Raw genomic sequence first — 14,473 nt, 5'->3', positions numbered from 1 at the left:
TAGAAGATGCTTTCAGGTTGCATCCAGAAGAGGTTTAACAACTTCTCTGGATTTCAGGTTTCTTGCTGTTGAAAAAAGGGACAGAGTGTTATGGAAAGGAGGGTAACCTTTGTTGAGAACAACTGACTTTCCTAATGACTCATCAGAAACCAGTCCCCAGTGCAATCTAGCTCTTCCTTATTTGTGAGTAGTTAAGGCTGTCTCCTGATGGGGATGAGGCCAAGGCTTTCTTATCTCTGGGTTGTCTCTGCTTAATGGAGGAGCCTGGTCTAGGATGGAGGCCTGGCTCAGTTCTTTCACCCCACCTCAGGAATGGGGTTGGGATCTTTCCTGCCCTGGTTCTGTGTCTTAAGTGTTCTAATAGTAAATTCAATTGTCTGCAATGTTACTAAAGTAAATTAATTATTTTTAAATGTTAAATAAGTAAATAAACCTTAGCCCATTTACTGTTTGGAAAGATCCTGCTGTGTTGGAGGGAGAGATAAAATTTCAATCTTCATTCCTCAGCCCCTGGGAAAGATATTAAGGAGATTCATTGCAAGTACCTGAGCATCCCTTCCTTCTTGTGGCTTCCCTCTTTCCCAGAGTATAGTGCCGAAGATGATGTTGGGTCTTTATGTTGCTTTGCTGCCCTAGGAAATTGGAAAAATGTTAGTAAGGCCAGCGGCCTGACACTGTAGAACTTGCCTAGCCTCCAGATTTGAGAGGAAGAAATCAATTTACTAAACATTTCCATGTTCCTGCCACAATTTTGTTTGCTCCTCCCAAAAACAGCTCAAGGTAGATAGGTGTCCTTGTTTTGCAGATGAGGAAACTGGAGTACAAAAGAAGTTAAGTAACTTATCTAGAGTCACAAAGTTAGTGAATAATAGAGCTAAGATTCGAACCCAGATCTAACATCCAACCAAGCTCCTGTGTGACTCTCTAGAGTGCCATCAGCGGCAGTTCCTAATGCCCTGTAACCTGATTTCCTGGTGTAGGAGGGGCATTGGGACCACGCTGCTGTCTAATCCCAGGACAGAACAGCACGGCTCCTCGCTTTCTCCTTTGACAGGGGAGAGAAGGGGAGAGGCTTACTCCTTACTATGCATCAGGGTTCTCCATCTCTGCTTAAAGCTAAAAGGGGGCCAGCCGTGGAATGCTATACACAGGCTGCTGACTAGACTTGTAGCCTTCTGGGTAGTTCACAAGCCCTGGGCTTCATATCCATGCATTCTGAATCCCAGACTCCTTCTCCCCAAAAAAGCTCACAAACCATCCCCAAGAACTCAAAAGCCAAGATTTCTCTAGAATCCACCAGAGTCCAAGCAAAGGAAATTGAACAACAACCCGACTAGAATGCAGCCTGCAGAGGACTAAGTGACCCACTGGTCCTCCCTGGCCTTCTGCCAGCAAACAGCCCTGCTCCTCTTTGCATTTTAATGCCGAGGGAGCAAGAGAGCCTCTGCCATTGCCAACTAGAGCCTCTGGATACAATGGGAAGGCTGAGAGGCAGGGGGGCTGGCTCTTGGCATAAGAGAGCCAGTCTTCTCACTGTTTGAAATTCAGTGCATGTAGAGGGGGAGGGGTAAACGGGCTTATCCCCAGAGAAGACATCCTTTCCCACCAACGCTGCACTAGCCCCCAGACACTGCATGAGCCAAAATGTAGAGAGAGAAAGTCAATCAAACCCCCGGCCCCCCAGCCCCCAGCCTACCCAGATCCCTGTACTTTAGTGCTAAGCAGACCCTACAACTTGCTAGCCAGCCCTTTCCTGCTGATGCTATAGTAACAGCATCTTTTGTATGTATTCACCTTCCAAAAGCCTGTGACCCTAACATACTATACACTCCTCAAAGGATTCTTGGAAAGAGACTTGAGATGCCTTGGGGACAAGGCAGCAGGAATGACGTATGTCTCAGCATGTCCTGAATTGAGCATCTCCTGTCTGGGGTGATGGGGAAGGGGAGGGCTGCTAGTGTCATACTGGAGCCACAAGGCCCATGAAGACCCTTGGTCCAGAAACAGGGTGACCTGCTACCCAGATTTCAGGAAGTAGCTTGCAACTACATCTCTTATATATGCACCTTGCAGAAGTGGAAGTAGGAGCCCAGGAGGGCAAGGAGGTTAATGAATCAAGGCTGTATTCCTAGGGAGCTTGAGACTAGATCCAGACTTACACCACACACACACACACACACACACACACACACACACACGCACGCTCCTTTCCAGGGGGCTGGCTGGGCCCCTTCTCACTGCCAAGTTGCAAAGTTGTGTGGTCACCTCCCCCCAGCTTCCCCGCCCGCCTGTGCCCTCAGCCCTCGCCTCCCTGAGCCAGGACAAAGCCCAGGCAGTGACTGGGAGGGGAACAGGAGGAGGGACAGAGGGAGATGGGGAAAGCTGCACAAAGGAATTCCTCACCCCAAGCCCCCTGACCGCCAGCGAGTAAAGAAGCAGATCTGCACTCCCACCCCCTTCCTCCCTCCCATCTTCCCACCCAGGCTGGACCCAGGCCATACAGCAGCTGCAGGCCTTCTGAGAGGACCCACACAGCCTCCTGTAGGTGGCAACAGTGCCACCTGTTTGACCGATGGGGCTAAGCCAAGGACTGGAAGAGAGAGGAGGCAGACAACTCGGAGAAGACCTGAGAAGCAGTGCAGAGCAGAGAGCAGAGCAGAGAGCAGAGCAGAGCTGCCGCAGAGAAAAGGTGTGAGGGCTCGGGGAAGGCTGGGGGATACAGGTGGGAGCTATAGGCGGAGACCGGCTCCACCCAACAGGTGACAGGGATTAGGCCTGGGGATTGAGCAGCACCCCTGTCAGCTCCCCTGCCTGGGGTTTTCAGTCTGCTCAGATCCTGATCCCCTCCTTCAGACAGCTCCTGGAGGGAGGTGGGACTCTGGAAGGCAGTGTCTGGGGTGCAGGGGTAGGACCCCTGGGGAGGCAAGGGGTGTGGACTGGAGCCCAGGGAGGCTACTGCACTCCAGCCCAGAGACAGGTACAGTTAGGGGTCTCCTTTTGGGTTAGCTTTTTCCTGAGAAGGGTCTCAGGGAGGGGAGAGGTTTCTTTCCCCCAGTTCCAGCTCGTCACTCCTCCACCCCCTATCCTAATTCTCCTTTCCCAAGGCAGCATAAAGAGGGCAGTTTCAGGAGCAGCCACACCTTTCCTCCTTGCAGGGGCCCAGCCACTGTGTACGCTCCCCCACAAGACTTCACAGCCTCAGGGGAGCCCTTATGACAAGGGGTCCTGTCCCTTAGACCACACACACACACTTTGGGTATATCCAAGGGCTCCTTTACATACTCAAAGTCACCTAAAAACCCATTGTACTGACTGCCACTAGTGCAAATGCAGGTACATATGCTGACACAAATTGCACACCCTCTCACGTAGAATCACAATCACACACCCAGCCCAGTTTAGTGATCAGCGAGCCAGTCCAGAAACACAAGGTACAGAGATCCCCTGCCCCAAGACAGCCACCCCCCCACACACACACACACATGCTTACCTTTGCCCTGTATTTGTTATACTTTCATCAAAGCTAACTCAGAGGGTGGGGCCCCTGAAAGGGGGAAGGGGAGACTAGGTTTCTGGTTGGGGTCAGGGGATGACTAGGCAGGATGACTGGGCAGGGAGTAACCCAGGCAAGCTGTTCCCCCCAAGTCTTCCTTTTCTTGGCAGTGCCCTGTCCCCTGGAAGGTGGACACACAGAATCTTTCAGTCAGGGCTTTGTGATTTGTGTGCTCTCTGTATCCATAGCAACTGGCCAACAAGCTGGGCCTCCCTTTGCCCCAGGTCAGAACTGGAACTTCTGCTTCAGGTTGCTCCTGCTTCCTAGAGTGGAAAGCAGCTCAATATGGGCCTGCCTCAAGCCTGGCCAGATCTGCCTCAACTTGCTGAACTAAGTTTGCCCCACCCTGGGCAGTCTCTCCTGAGTCCCTAACCCCGAGCAAACTCCATTCCCAGTGCTGGATGCTGTTAAATGGGGAGGAGCTGGAGAGAGTGGGTATACATCCTGCCCACAAAGAGGCTAGACCTCCTGGGTGTCCTGCCGACTTTCCAGGTATCAAGATTAGACGGAAAGAAAGACCCTGGAGATTGTCCCCTTTTACTAGGCTCGGAGCCGAGGCTACTCACCTCATCCAATCTGGCACTCTGGGCCTGCCCCGTGACCTCTGTTGCTGAGCAGCGTCCCAGTCCTCTGCCTCTTCGCTGGGCTCCTCAGATACACTGGGAGGGAGGCTGGGATCTGCCCTGCTGGCCGAGTGTCCCCTCCCCCAGGCCTTCACCATGGCTGAATCCCCCGGCTGCTGCTCCGTCTGGGCCCGCTGCTGCTCCGTCTGGGCCCGCTGCTGCTCCGTCTGGGCCCGCTGCCTCCACTGCCTGTATAGCTGCCACTGGAGGAAATGCCCCAAAGAGAGGATGCAAACGAGCAAGGTAGAGTAGCGATGGAGCGGGGAGGCTGCAAGTCAGAAGGCAGAGGCCCACTGGAGGGGATAAGGAGGCCAGTTGCAGCTCGCTCCCCAGGAAGAAAATCTCCCTTAAATATACAAAAGCTGCCCTCAGAGCAGAGCAGCCCCACGTGTGACGGGAAATTCCCTTCAGCTGCCATCCATTGAGGACTCTGATCTTGAAACAGGGATCAGCTGTGAACTTCTCTCCTGCCCCTTTGCAGTGTGACTGTATCTGGTTTGGCCTGCTCTTCCTCACCTTCCTCCTCTCCCTGAGCTGGCTGTACATCGGGCTCATCCTTCTCAATGACCTGCACAACTTCAATGAGTGTGTCATGGATTTCCGCAGCCCTTCCTTAACATGCATGTCAACCTACTCCCCACCCTGGGACCCCTGGGTGCTCAGCCCCCAACCTCAGGCATCCCCCATCCCTGCCCAGCCCCTCAAGCCCAGTTCTGCTACCCAACTGCCTTAGAAAATCCCTCCACAAAATCGTCCCAAGCCATGGAGGCCCTGGCCCCATGAGGGGCTTTCCCCTCACTCCGTTCTGGTCCTCCTGGATCCAACCACCCCCAACTCCCCTCAGGCCACTGTTGGCACCCCTTCTCCCACTTGGACACCTCTCTCTCCCCTCCCTCAGATTCCTATTCCACCACTGGGGACACTGGATGGACTGGTCCCTGGCATTGCTGCTGGTCATCTCTTTACTGGTCACATATGCATCCCTGCTATTGGTGGGTCCAGGGATAGCTGGCCTAACCCACACCTCAGCCCTTCCTTCCTGCTCAGCTCTGTCCCCTTGTTCTCACCCTGGCCACTGAGGGGAGGGAGCTAATTCTTGGGTGGGGGGGGTACCAGCCTGGGAGGCCCACCTCAGTTACCTTGCTCCCCTCTTAGTGCCTCATAAGTCCCACTACCCTCTGCCCCCAGCTCCTGGCCCTGCTCCTGCAGCTCTGTGGACAGCCTCTGCATCTGCACAGTCTCCACAAGGTAGAGTGGGAGAGGGGGCCACTGGGACAAATGCTTGGCTGGCTATTTGCTCAGGACCTCACTTTTATATCTCTGGGATCGAGCCCAGGATCCAAAGTCCAGTAAATATTTGTTGAATGAAAAAAGGAAAGTGGATGTGTCGGGGGAAGGGTAGGGTGAAGTCCTTTCTCCACAGAGTGAGGGAACAGCCCAGGTAACCATGAGCCCAGGTTCACAAAGAAGGCCCCATTCATCCCTGGTCCCCCAGGTGCTGCTGCTCCTCATTATGCTTCTTGTGGCCACTGGCCTTGTGGGACTGGACATCCAGTGGCAGCAGGAATGGCATAGCTTACGTCTGTCACTGCAGGTGAGTGGCTGATCTTCAGTGCCTAGGTGGGAGCCTTTGCCTGTGGCCAACCCCAGATCGTATCTTGCTCTTGGTCCCCCAAGACTGCAGGTAGCTCTGAACTCTCCAAGTCAGGCCCTAAGAGGAAAGCGGGGAGGGGCACTAGGAAGAAGAGCCCTGCTCACCAGCTCTTGTCCACAGGCCACAGCCCCATTCCTTCATATTGGAGCAGTCGCTGGAATCACCCTCCTGGCCTGGCCTGTGGCTGATACCTTCTACCATATCCACCGAAGAGGTGCCAACTCTGTGCCACCACTTGCCCTTACTAGCCATCCACCCATGCTCCTGCCTCCTGCCACCTCCCTGCTTTCCTGCACCTGCACTTTGCCTTCTGCCCTTAGAACTCCCCCAGTGCCCTTTCTCCAAAGCCTGTCCACCACTCCCCACAGGTCCCAAGATTCTGCTCCTGCTCCTATTTTTTGGAGTTTCCCTGGTCATCTACCTGGCCCCCCTATGCATCTCCTCACCCTGCATCATGGAACCCAGAGACTTACCCGCTAAGCCTGGACTTGTGGGACACCGAGGGGCCCCCATGGTGAGTGTTGGGCAGAATGCTTGGGGGGTGGGGAGTGTCTGCTCCTCTGAGTTGTAGTAGCCAGGACTATGGGTTCCTAGGCTCCCACCCTTCCCACTACCTGCTCACTAATTCCCTTTCCCAGCTTGCCCCAGAGAACACCCTGATGTCCCTGCGGAAGATGGCTGAATGTGGAGCTGCTGTGTTTGAGACCGATGTGATGGTCAGGTGAGAGAAGCTGGGGCTTAGGGCAGCAGTCTCCAACCTTTTTGGTACCAAGGACTGGTTTCGTGGAAGAGAATTTTTCCACAGGGTCAGGGTGGTGGGGAGCTCAGGTGGTGATGACTGTGATGGGGAGCAGAGCAGCTATAAATACAGATGAAGCTTTGCTTGCCCTCACCCACCACTCACCTCCTGCTCTGCAGCCCCCCTCCTGACCCCCTTCCCAAGTTTCATGGAAGATAATTTTTCCATGAGGGGGAGGACAGGGGAGGTGGAGCTCAGGTGGTGATGCACAGCCTGGTTCCTAACAGGCCACGAACCGGTACCAGGCCATGGCCCAGGGGTTGGGGACTGCAGGCTTAGGAGATCTGGAGGGCCTGTGGGACATAGCAGGGGAGCTCAGGAAGTGACCAGCTCCAGAGCTTGGCCCTCTGACATTCCTGTGCCCTCAGCTCTGATGGAGTCCCCTTCCTCATGCATGATGAGCACCTGAGCAGGACCACGGACGTAGCCTCTGTGTTCCCAGCCCGAATCACAGCCCATAGCAGTGACTTCTCCTGGGCTGAACTAAAGAGACTCAATGCTGGGACCTGGTTCCTAGAGGTAAGAACAGCCTCTGGGAAGATGCAGCCACCTATAGGGGCACTCAGAGAAGGCAGAGTTTATTCCATTGATAAGCATTTGCTGAGCCCTGTGCTGGGCAGTAGTAACACAGTCTGCTCTCAAGTCACTCCTACCTAGTAAAAAAGAGAGCCTAGACAAAAGACAATTAGAATAAGAAACGTAGAGCAATAAAAATATTTTTCCTGGGTAGAGAGGAGAGAGAAAGAGAAGTCACTGTCGGGGTGGGTGTGGGAGAGGATGAAGAGTGGATTCACACAGGACAGGATGCATGAGTAGCATATGCTACAAGTTAAGCACATGTAAAGCCCAGAAATATGAAAAAGTATGCTTCCAGGGAAGAAAAAGTGGTTCAATGTAACTGGGAGATACAATTCATGGAGTGGTAGGGAGCAGAGGCTTGGTCTTGCTTGAGGGCCTTTGAATGCTGGGCCCAGAAGTATCAACTTCAATCCTGTAAATGGTGGAAAATATTTAAAAGGACTCTTTATTTTTTCAGTTCCTCTTTTCCTGATTACAATAGTAATACATGTTTATTGTAAAAAAATAAAACATCAGAATAATAAAAGAAATAACATAGAAATAGAAGTCTCCCATAATCCAACTCCTCTGAAATATTCACTGTTAACAGTTGGATACACACACAGTCCCTGACTTATGATGCTTCCACTTAACAATTTTTTGACTTCAAAATGGTGCGAGAGCAATACACATTCAGTAGAAACCATATTTCAAGTACCCACACAACAGTTCTGTTTTTCACTTTTAGTATAGTATTCAATAAATTACATGAGATACTCAACACTTTATTATAAAATAGGCCTTGTGTTAGATGATTTAGCCCAATCGTAGGTTAATCTAAGTGTTCTGAGCAGGTTTAAGGTAGAATAGGCCAAGCTATGATTACGATGGGTTCATCAGGATGTAACTCCATCATAAGGCAAGGCGCATGTGCATATACATACATACATACATACTCTTTATTTTACACAAATAGGATCATTACACAGACTCTTTTGCATTTGCTTTTTTTCCCATTTAACTCTCTATGATGTCATACCACAGTGATTAAGAAGAAGGGATGTTTGGATTTGAATCCTGACTCCACCACTTACTAGCTGTGTGATCCGGGGCAACATTTCTTAGTCTCCCTGTGCCTCAATTTCCTCATTTGTACAATGGGAATAATAACAGTACCTAAGCAGTTAATACACATACACAAAGTACTCATAACACTGCCAGGCACATACTAAGTATTCAGTAAGTGTTAGATAGCTAGCTTTATCCATATTAGCAATTAGGAGGTGAGCTCATTCATTGATAATAAATAAGGAGAAGAGAGGAAAGTGGGCAGAAGCTTGGAATAGCCACTAGGGAGAATGGGTGAGGGAGCAAATAAAAGGATCGCTAAGCAGTGCTGAGAGTGAAAAATGGGACTACAGTGCCAACAGTCCACATGGTGTACTCTGCCCGTAGCAATGCTCAGCCCCCAGTTCTAGGAGTGGAGGAGGCATACAACTGTAGAATTAAACCAGAGTTTGGGAGTTATGGGGCAAGTAGGGCAGAAGGGGAGTTGAGAGTGCTGTGGAAAAGTAGTTTAAGCTGTGGACAGACCACAGGTGCAGGATTTAGGTGCAGCCAGAAAGGGGCTGACAGACTGGGAGGAAACCAAAGGGTCAAGACCGCAGAGGTCTCTGCAAGACCAAAGAGAAGGTGTAGTAGGACAGAGGAAGTTAGGAAACTGGAAGGGTAGGAGATTAAGATCATAAAATAAGGTATTAGATGGTCTGGAAAAAAAGGCCACAGTTGGGGGAAAGACAGACCCTGGCTTAGAGGTGGGCAGAAGCTGGACACCAAGTGAAGCTAGTGAGGATAGGGGAAGCCCTGGAGGCCTCTCTGGTCTTGAAATAATTGTCCTTTCTTATAGAGGAAACCCTTCTGGGGGGCCAAGCAACTATCAGGCCCTGATCGAAAAGAGGCTGAAAATCAGACAGTACCAGCATTAGAAGAGCTATTGAAGGAAGCTGCACTTCTCAACCTTTCCGTCATGTTTGACTTGCGCCGACCCCCACAAAACCACACATATTATGACACTTTTGTGAACCAGACATTGGAGACTGTGCTGAGTGCAAGGGTGCCCCAAGCCATGGTGATGTTGCCAGGACTCCCAAGGGCGCCCCCTTTTGCCCCCTCTCCCCATCCTGCCCTCCCTAGGTCATAATGATGATTTTGAGTCTGCCCTTTACCTTAGAGCCCCATCCCAGCTCACATACCCCATTCTGTAGTCAATCCTCTCTGCTCCTTCCCCTGTCCCTGGAATCCCTAGGTCTTCCCCGGCTTCATGTCCATCCTCCCTGAACCACAGGTCCTTTGGCTACCAGATGAAGATAGGGCTAATGTCCAACGACGGGCACCCAGAATGCGCCAGATATATGGACATCAGGGAGGCAACAGAACCGAGAGGCCTCAGTTTCTCAACCTTCCCTATCAAGACCTGCCACTGTTGGATATCAAGTAAGTGCTAGAGGAAAAGAACCAAGGGGATCACATGAGGCTTAATGGCAGGAAAGAACCAATGCAGGGAGGGCAAAGGCTATTCATTCATTCATACGACAAATATTTATTGAGCACTTGCTATGTATCAGGTAGTATTTATTGCAGGCTTTAGGGACACAACATGAATAAGACAGACAAGGTCCCTGCTTTCATGGAATCTATGGGCTAGTGAGAGACAGACAGCAAACCACTTAAACTACATGCAATTTGGAAAGTGATGAACGTTATGAAGACAAAACGGGGAGATGTAGAAGAGTGATTGGAGTTGGGAGTGAGGGGCTGGGGCAGGGAGGGGGGTATAGCTACCTTAGGAAGAGTACTTAAAGAGCTGATGTCTGAGATGAAACCTGAATGGTCACAAGGAGCTAACTATGAGAAGAGCTGAAGAGCAGCAGGAACAGCAGCCTAAAGAGCAAGGGGAAAGTGAAGCTAGAAAGGTAGGCAGGGGCCAAATTGGGTAGGACCTTATAGGCCATGAGAAGGATTTTAGCTTTTATTCTACACTAAAGAGATCAGTGTAAGAGAGGATAGATCCAGGACAGAGAGAAGTGAGAGAATCCCAGATGTGAGCTGGGCCCCAGAAACTGACCCAGCCAGTAAACATGACGGACTTCAAAGCATGCAGTTGCCAAGGTCTCTTAAAATGTCCTTGTGGTAAAATAGAAAAATGTAAACTGAATGATAGCCCAGTTATCATAAGTATTTCTTTCCTCAAGTTGTCATCATGGAGAGAACTATGACAGAGTTTGGCCCTCACCTTAGTCTTGTCCTGGTCAATATCAACTGCTGATCATGTTTCCAAAAGACGTGAATTGGTAGCGAATACACTGATGATGGAATGGAGGCCCTGAAAGTTCTACGTGCCCTAAAAAGATGGGCTAAATATTTGGGGCCCAAAAGAATTTCAGTTGCACAAAGACCAGAGAGGAGACACTGACATCAGCAGGAACATGTATCAAAAAGACCAGGGCTTTGATTTAACAGTGTGCATAGTGAGTCATCAGTGAGACATGATATTGCCAGAGGCTAACCTGACTCTGGGCTACCTTCATACAGGCATAGTGCCTGGAAGGCAGGAGGAAATAGTTTTGCTCTACTCAAAGCTGGTCCAAGCCCATCTGAGATATCATTTTCAGAGCCAGGCCCCATATTTTCAAGGAACATTGATAAGTTGGAGTTAAGAGCAGATTAGAGAGGCTTGTATGGGGAAGGAAATAATAACCCAGGACCCAAGAGTAATGGTTGAAGGAACTGGGGCAGTTGGGCCTGGAGAAGACTCAGGGAGACATGGCCTCTGTTCCTCATACCTCTGAAGGGCTGCCATGGGACACGGGGGAGAGACACATTTGTGTGGCCCCAGATGGCAAAGCTAGGACCCATGGGTAGAATCCACCAGGAGACGGAGTTCAGCTACACAAAGAAAATCACTTTTGGTAAGGGGCTGCTATGCAAAGGTAGAACCTCCTTGGCAGTGACAAGATTCAAGCACAGGCAGACAGCTGCCTCCCATGCCTCATGCACCATGATTCCAGATGTTCCCTTTTCTTTCCCACCTTCACAGGGCACTGCACCAGGATAATGTTTCAGTGAACCTCTTTGTAGTGAACAAACCCTGGCTCTTCTCTCTGCTTTGGTGTGCAGGGGTGGATTCGGTCACCACCAATGACTGCCAGCTGCTACAGCAGATGCATTACCCCGTCTGGCTTATTGTAAGAACTCTGGGACTGTCATCCCTCCTCCTCTTCTCCCATCCCTGGTTCTTCTTAACCCTGTCCCTATCTTCCCTACTTATTTCCTTCCATATACTACCCTTGGGGCTCTAGCTACCAACAAGGGCCTTTTTCAATTCCCACAGCCCCCTCAAACCTACCTAATGATGTGGACCGTTACCAATTGTGTCTCCACCCTGCTGCTTTTGTGGACCTTCCTCCTCCAAGGGTGAGTGCTTTGTACCTCAGCTTTCTGGGTCCTTACTTTCCCTAGTCCCCTAGTGGTGAGGCTAATTCAGACTCATTTGTGCTGCCTGGGGCTCGGGGTTTGGTCTGCTTAGTTCCCTTGAGATTCTTAAGCCCGTACTTATACCACCAAATTGGCCTGAACCTGGGAAAGGCAGTTTGAGAGTCCCTAGGGTTGGAAGGTCCTGCTTGAAGCTAGCTGAACTCACAATGGGAAGCCTTTCTCCCTACAGGAGATGTGCTAAGGAGAGAGAAAGAACTGGTAAGAACTGTTCCCCCTCACCTCATTTTTCCCCTCCTCTACCCTTCCCCTTACTTACTCCCTATATGAACCACCTTCTCCCCACCTCCCCAGGCTTAGAAACAGCAGTGCTGCTGACGAGGATCAACAATTTCATGACAGAGTGAATGCCCTGCCCACCCCCCACCCCCAACTGGAGTCTGAGCCTGTCTGCGCTGACCAACAGCAAGAGAGGGAGAGTGGCTGAAGTGGGATGTCTCAGGGTAGTGGGTTGCAGTGGGGGGAACTTTACTAACAGGAGGTTTTGAACCATGAGGGTCTTCTTCCTACATGGTGAGAGTGCCCTATGCTGCTATGGAATCTGCTCCCCTTGGGGTTTTGACCTGAAGTGATTGGGAAGACAATGAGTCATGAGAAGTTTCTCCCAAAATAAAATGAGAGCAGAGGAAATAAAAGGGAGATTGCCAAGATAATGTCTCAGACTTGTGTGCACGAGTTCTTGCGTAGAAGGCATGGGGTGTGTCAGGGGTGGGACAGCTTGGAACAGTGTCTGAAGGAGACAACAAAATGGCCTTTTCTGGAGAACTGTAAGATGATGGAGACAACATACCCACTCCATGTACTGTCTCCCTCCGACCCTTGGAATTTAGCTGCTTTCCTGCATAGAGGCTAGGAGGTAAAGAACCCATCTAACCATGTAATTTTGTGCCTATGGGTGGCTTTTTGCTATACACAGCCTTTTCTTCAAGACAGATTGGTTCCTGTATCTTGTTTGTTACTCAATGAATTTAATTCCCATTTGGTCACAGTCTAATCTTTTCAGAGCTGGGGTTGGGAAGAGGATGCACCTTATGTCTAGGGTTGGATGTGACACGACACTGAGAGGTCATCATGGGGAGATTCATGGGTTGGAGGTGGGAGAAGTCACCCCGGACAATGAAGGACTGCCAGAGGCAAGCTGGAGAGTGGCCGCCACGGCAGGGGTTGGGGGCGTTCCCAGTGGCCGAAGTGCACTGTGCAGGGTTGCGTTGTAGCTCCACCTTGTGGTCACCTGACCCAAGAGGAGGGCCACGTCCGTCGCCACCATGACGTATTTGCTGAATGCCACCTGTTTTCCTTGTCTGTTGGGAATTTGTGTCCTTGACTCCGGACTCTGGGGGCACGGTCCGATTTCCACAAGTTTTCGCTCCTCTGGACTACACGCAGGGTCTGGTTTCCAGCCCAGCCTTCTCCTTGAGGAGCAAGTTTCCCATCGTGTTTGCTGCTCGTGAGTTCCCGGACTAAGTAGTTGAGGTGGCTAGTGCAGAGCTGGCCCAGGATGAGGAGTCTGGTAGAAGCGGGGAGGAGCTAAAGCAAAAACAGGGACAGGAGGGGGCTCTCTGGCTGACCCTACATGTGGCCCTACATATGCACAGACATTCGTCCTGGTTCGTGTCTCTACACGAAAGGAAGCCGAATTAAGGCACTGGCCAGGTCAGGAGGTTCGGTCTTGATTCCTCCTCTCTCGTCAGACTGGGATCTGGGGCAGCACTAGCACCTCGCGACAAGACCCTACCCCTCGGTTGCAGGGCAGCCGCAGGAACTACAATTCCCAGTATGTCCCTGGCCATTTCCGGTCTCAGGATTGACGAAGGCGAGTTTGAATTTGTGTTCCCGCCCCCTCCCCCAGCCCCCGCCCCTTCCCGCTGTCGCTGCCCCGCCCTCTCCATGCACACACATGCACATACATACCCAGGCAGCCGTCCACGCCAACATACCTGGCCTGCAGCTGGCGCGGTGGGCGGGGGCACCGGCCTGCGACGCGCTGGGAGGCTGGAGGTATACTGGGAACGAGAACCGCAGCTGCTGCCCTGGTCTCCGTCTATCTTGGGGGTCCATCCCTCCGTGTACTGGGCGGCTCTCTTGCACATTCTGCCTTTTCAAGCTGCGATTCCTTACTTTTCCCTGTTCTGATTCCCGCCCCGTACCCCCACTCCAGACACGCCAACTACCGGCCTCAGCTCTGGGGACCCCAGCCTATCAGGTACTGCAGGGTTCTCACCTTTACAGTACGTACCTCCTCCCCCCATCCCTACTTTTCTGTACCTTTCCAGTCACCCAGTCTCGAAGCCCTGAAGCCTCATCCTCTCTTCCCCTCCCAGCCTCACCCTGAAGACCTCCAGCGTCTCCACCCCCGCAGCCCCAACCTGTCAGCTTCCTGGCTCTCAGCTGCAGTCCTCTAACCTCAGTGCCAAGACTCCCAACCAGAATGCCAGCACCCAGCCCAAGCCCCTGACCCCTTGCTCTAGCCCCTAGTCTTGGGTCCTCAGCCCTGAGCCTACCAACTACAAATCCTTACTCTCTTCCCAGGAAGACTGGACAGCTATAGTTCATTTAACCTCTGTGAGGCCCTGGACCAGAGACTGAGACTGACAAAAACTTGAGGGCGGAGGGCCAGGGGGAGCTGCTCATTGGGGTTCGGGTTTAGTTGCTCTCAGCTATTTTTAGCTGCTGACTCACAGCTCCTGGCATCCGGGTTTGGGGCTATCAGGCTGGGCTAGGGGGCTATTAATAGA

General features: G+C 51.6%; 1 protein-coding gene and 1 long non-coding RNA gene across 5 annotated transcripts; one reads left to right on the top strand and one right to left on the bottom strand.

Annotated features, from left to right (window-relative positions):
* Positions 1–2: 2 nt before the first annotated feature.
* LOC138379119 (uncharacterized) lies at positions 3–4,176 on the bottom strand. Its single transcript, XR_011231965.1, has 3 exons — positions 4,120–4,176; positions 546–632; positions 3–65 (listed from the first exon to the last, which is right to left on the bottom strand). It is a non-coding gene; the product is annotated as an uncharacterized lncRNA (long non-coding RNA).
* GDPD2 (glycerophosphodiester phosphodiesterase domain containing 2) lies at positions 2,609–12,383 on the top strand. Of its 4 annotated transcripts, none has more exons than XM_069464438.1 (15): positions 2,609–2,689; positions 4,658–4,761; positions 5,075–5,168; positions 5,365–5,424; positions 5,672–5,770; positions 5,951–6,044; positions 6,199–6,344; positions 6,469–6,551; positions 6,998–7,148; positions 9,094–9,315; positions 9,532–9,680; positions 11,284–11,431; positions 11,578–11,660; positions 11,911–11,939; positions 12,033–12,383. In XM_069464438.1, exons 3-15 carry the CDS (start codon positions 5,103–5,105, stop codon positions 12,083–12,085), a joined length of 1,383 nt encoding a protein of 460 aa, XP_069320539.1. In that variant the 5' UTR covers positions 2,609–2,689; positions 4,658–4,761; positions 5,075–5,102; the 3' UTR covers positions 12,086–12,383. The 4 variants fall into 4 exon arrangements, with proteins under 4 accessions (XP_069320539.1, XP_069320540.1, XP_069320537.1 ...); XM_069464436.1 differs by lacking the exon at positions 2,609–2,689 and adding an exon at positions 4,205–4,419 and having other exon boundaries at positions 12,033–12,381; XM_069464439.1 differs by lacking the exon at positions 4,658–4,761.
* The last annotated feature ends 2,090 nt before the right edge of the window (positions 12,384–14,473 follow it).

Source organism: Eulemur rufifrons, chromosome 30, assembly GCF_041146395.1.
Source record: "Eulemur rufifrons isolate Redbay chromosome 30, OSU_ERuf_1, whole genome shotgun sequence".
Lineage (NCBI taxonomy): Eukaryota > Metazoa > Chordata > Mammalia > Primates > Lemuridae > Eulemur > Eulemur rufifrons.
The sequence above is the reverse complement of the archived record's forward strand: the minus strand, read 5'-3'. Positions and strand labels throughout refer to the sequence as shown.

Coding starts and splice junctions, on each gene's coding strand:
- GDPD2 (XM_069464436.1), top strand. CDS start 4,273: ATGGCTGAATCCCCCGGCTGCTGCTCCGTCTGGGCCCGCTGCTGCTCC. Junction 6,552..6,997: donor GAGACCGATGTGATGGTCAG/GTGAGAGAAGCT, acceptor CTGTGCCCTCAG/CTCTGATGGAGTCCCCTTCC. Junction 9,316..9,531: donor CAAGGGTGCCCCAAGCCATG/GTGATGTTGCCA, acceptor CCTGAACCACAG/GTCCTTTGGCTACCAGATGA.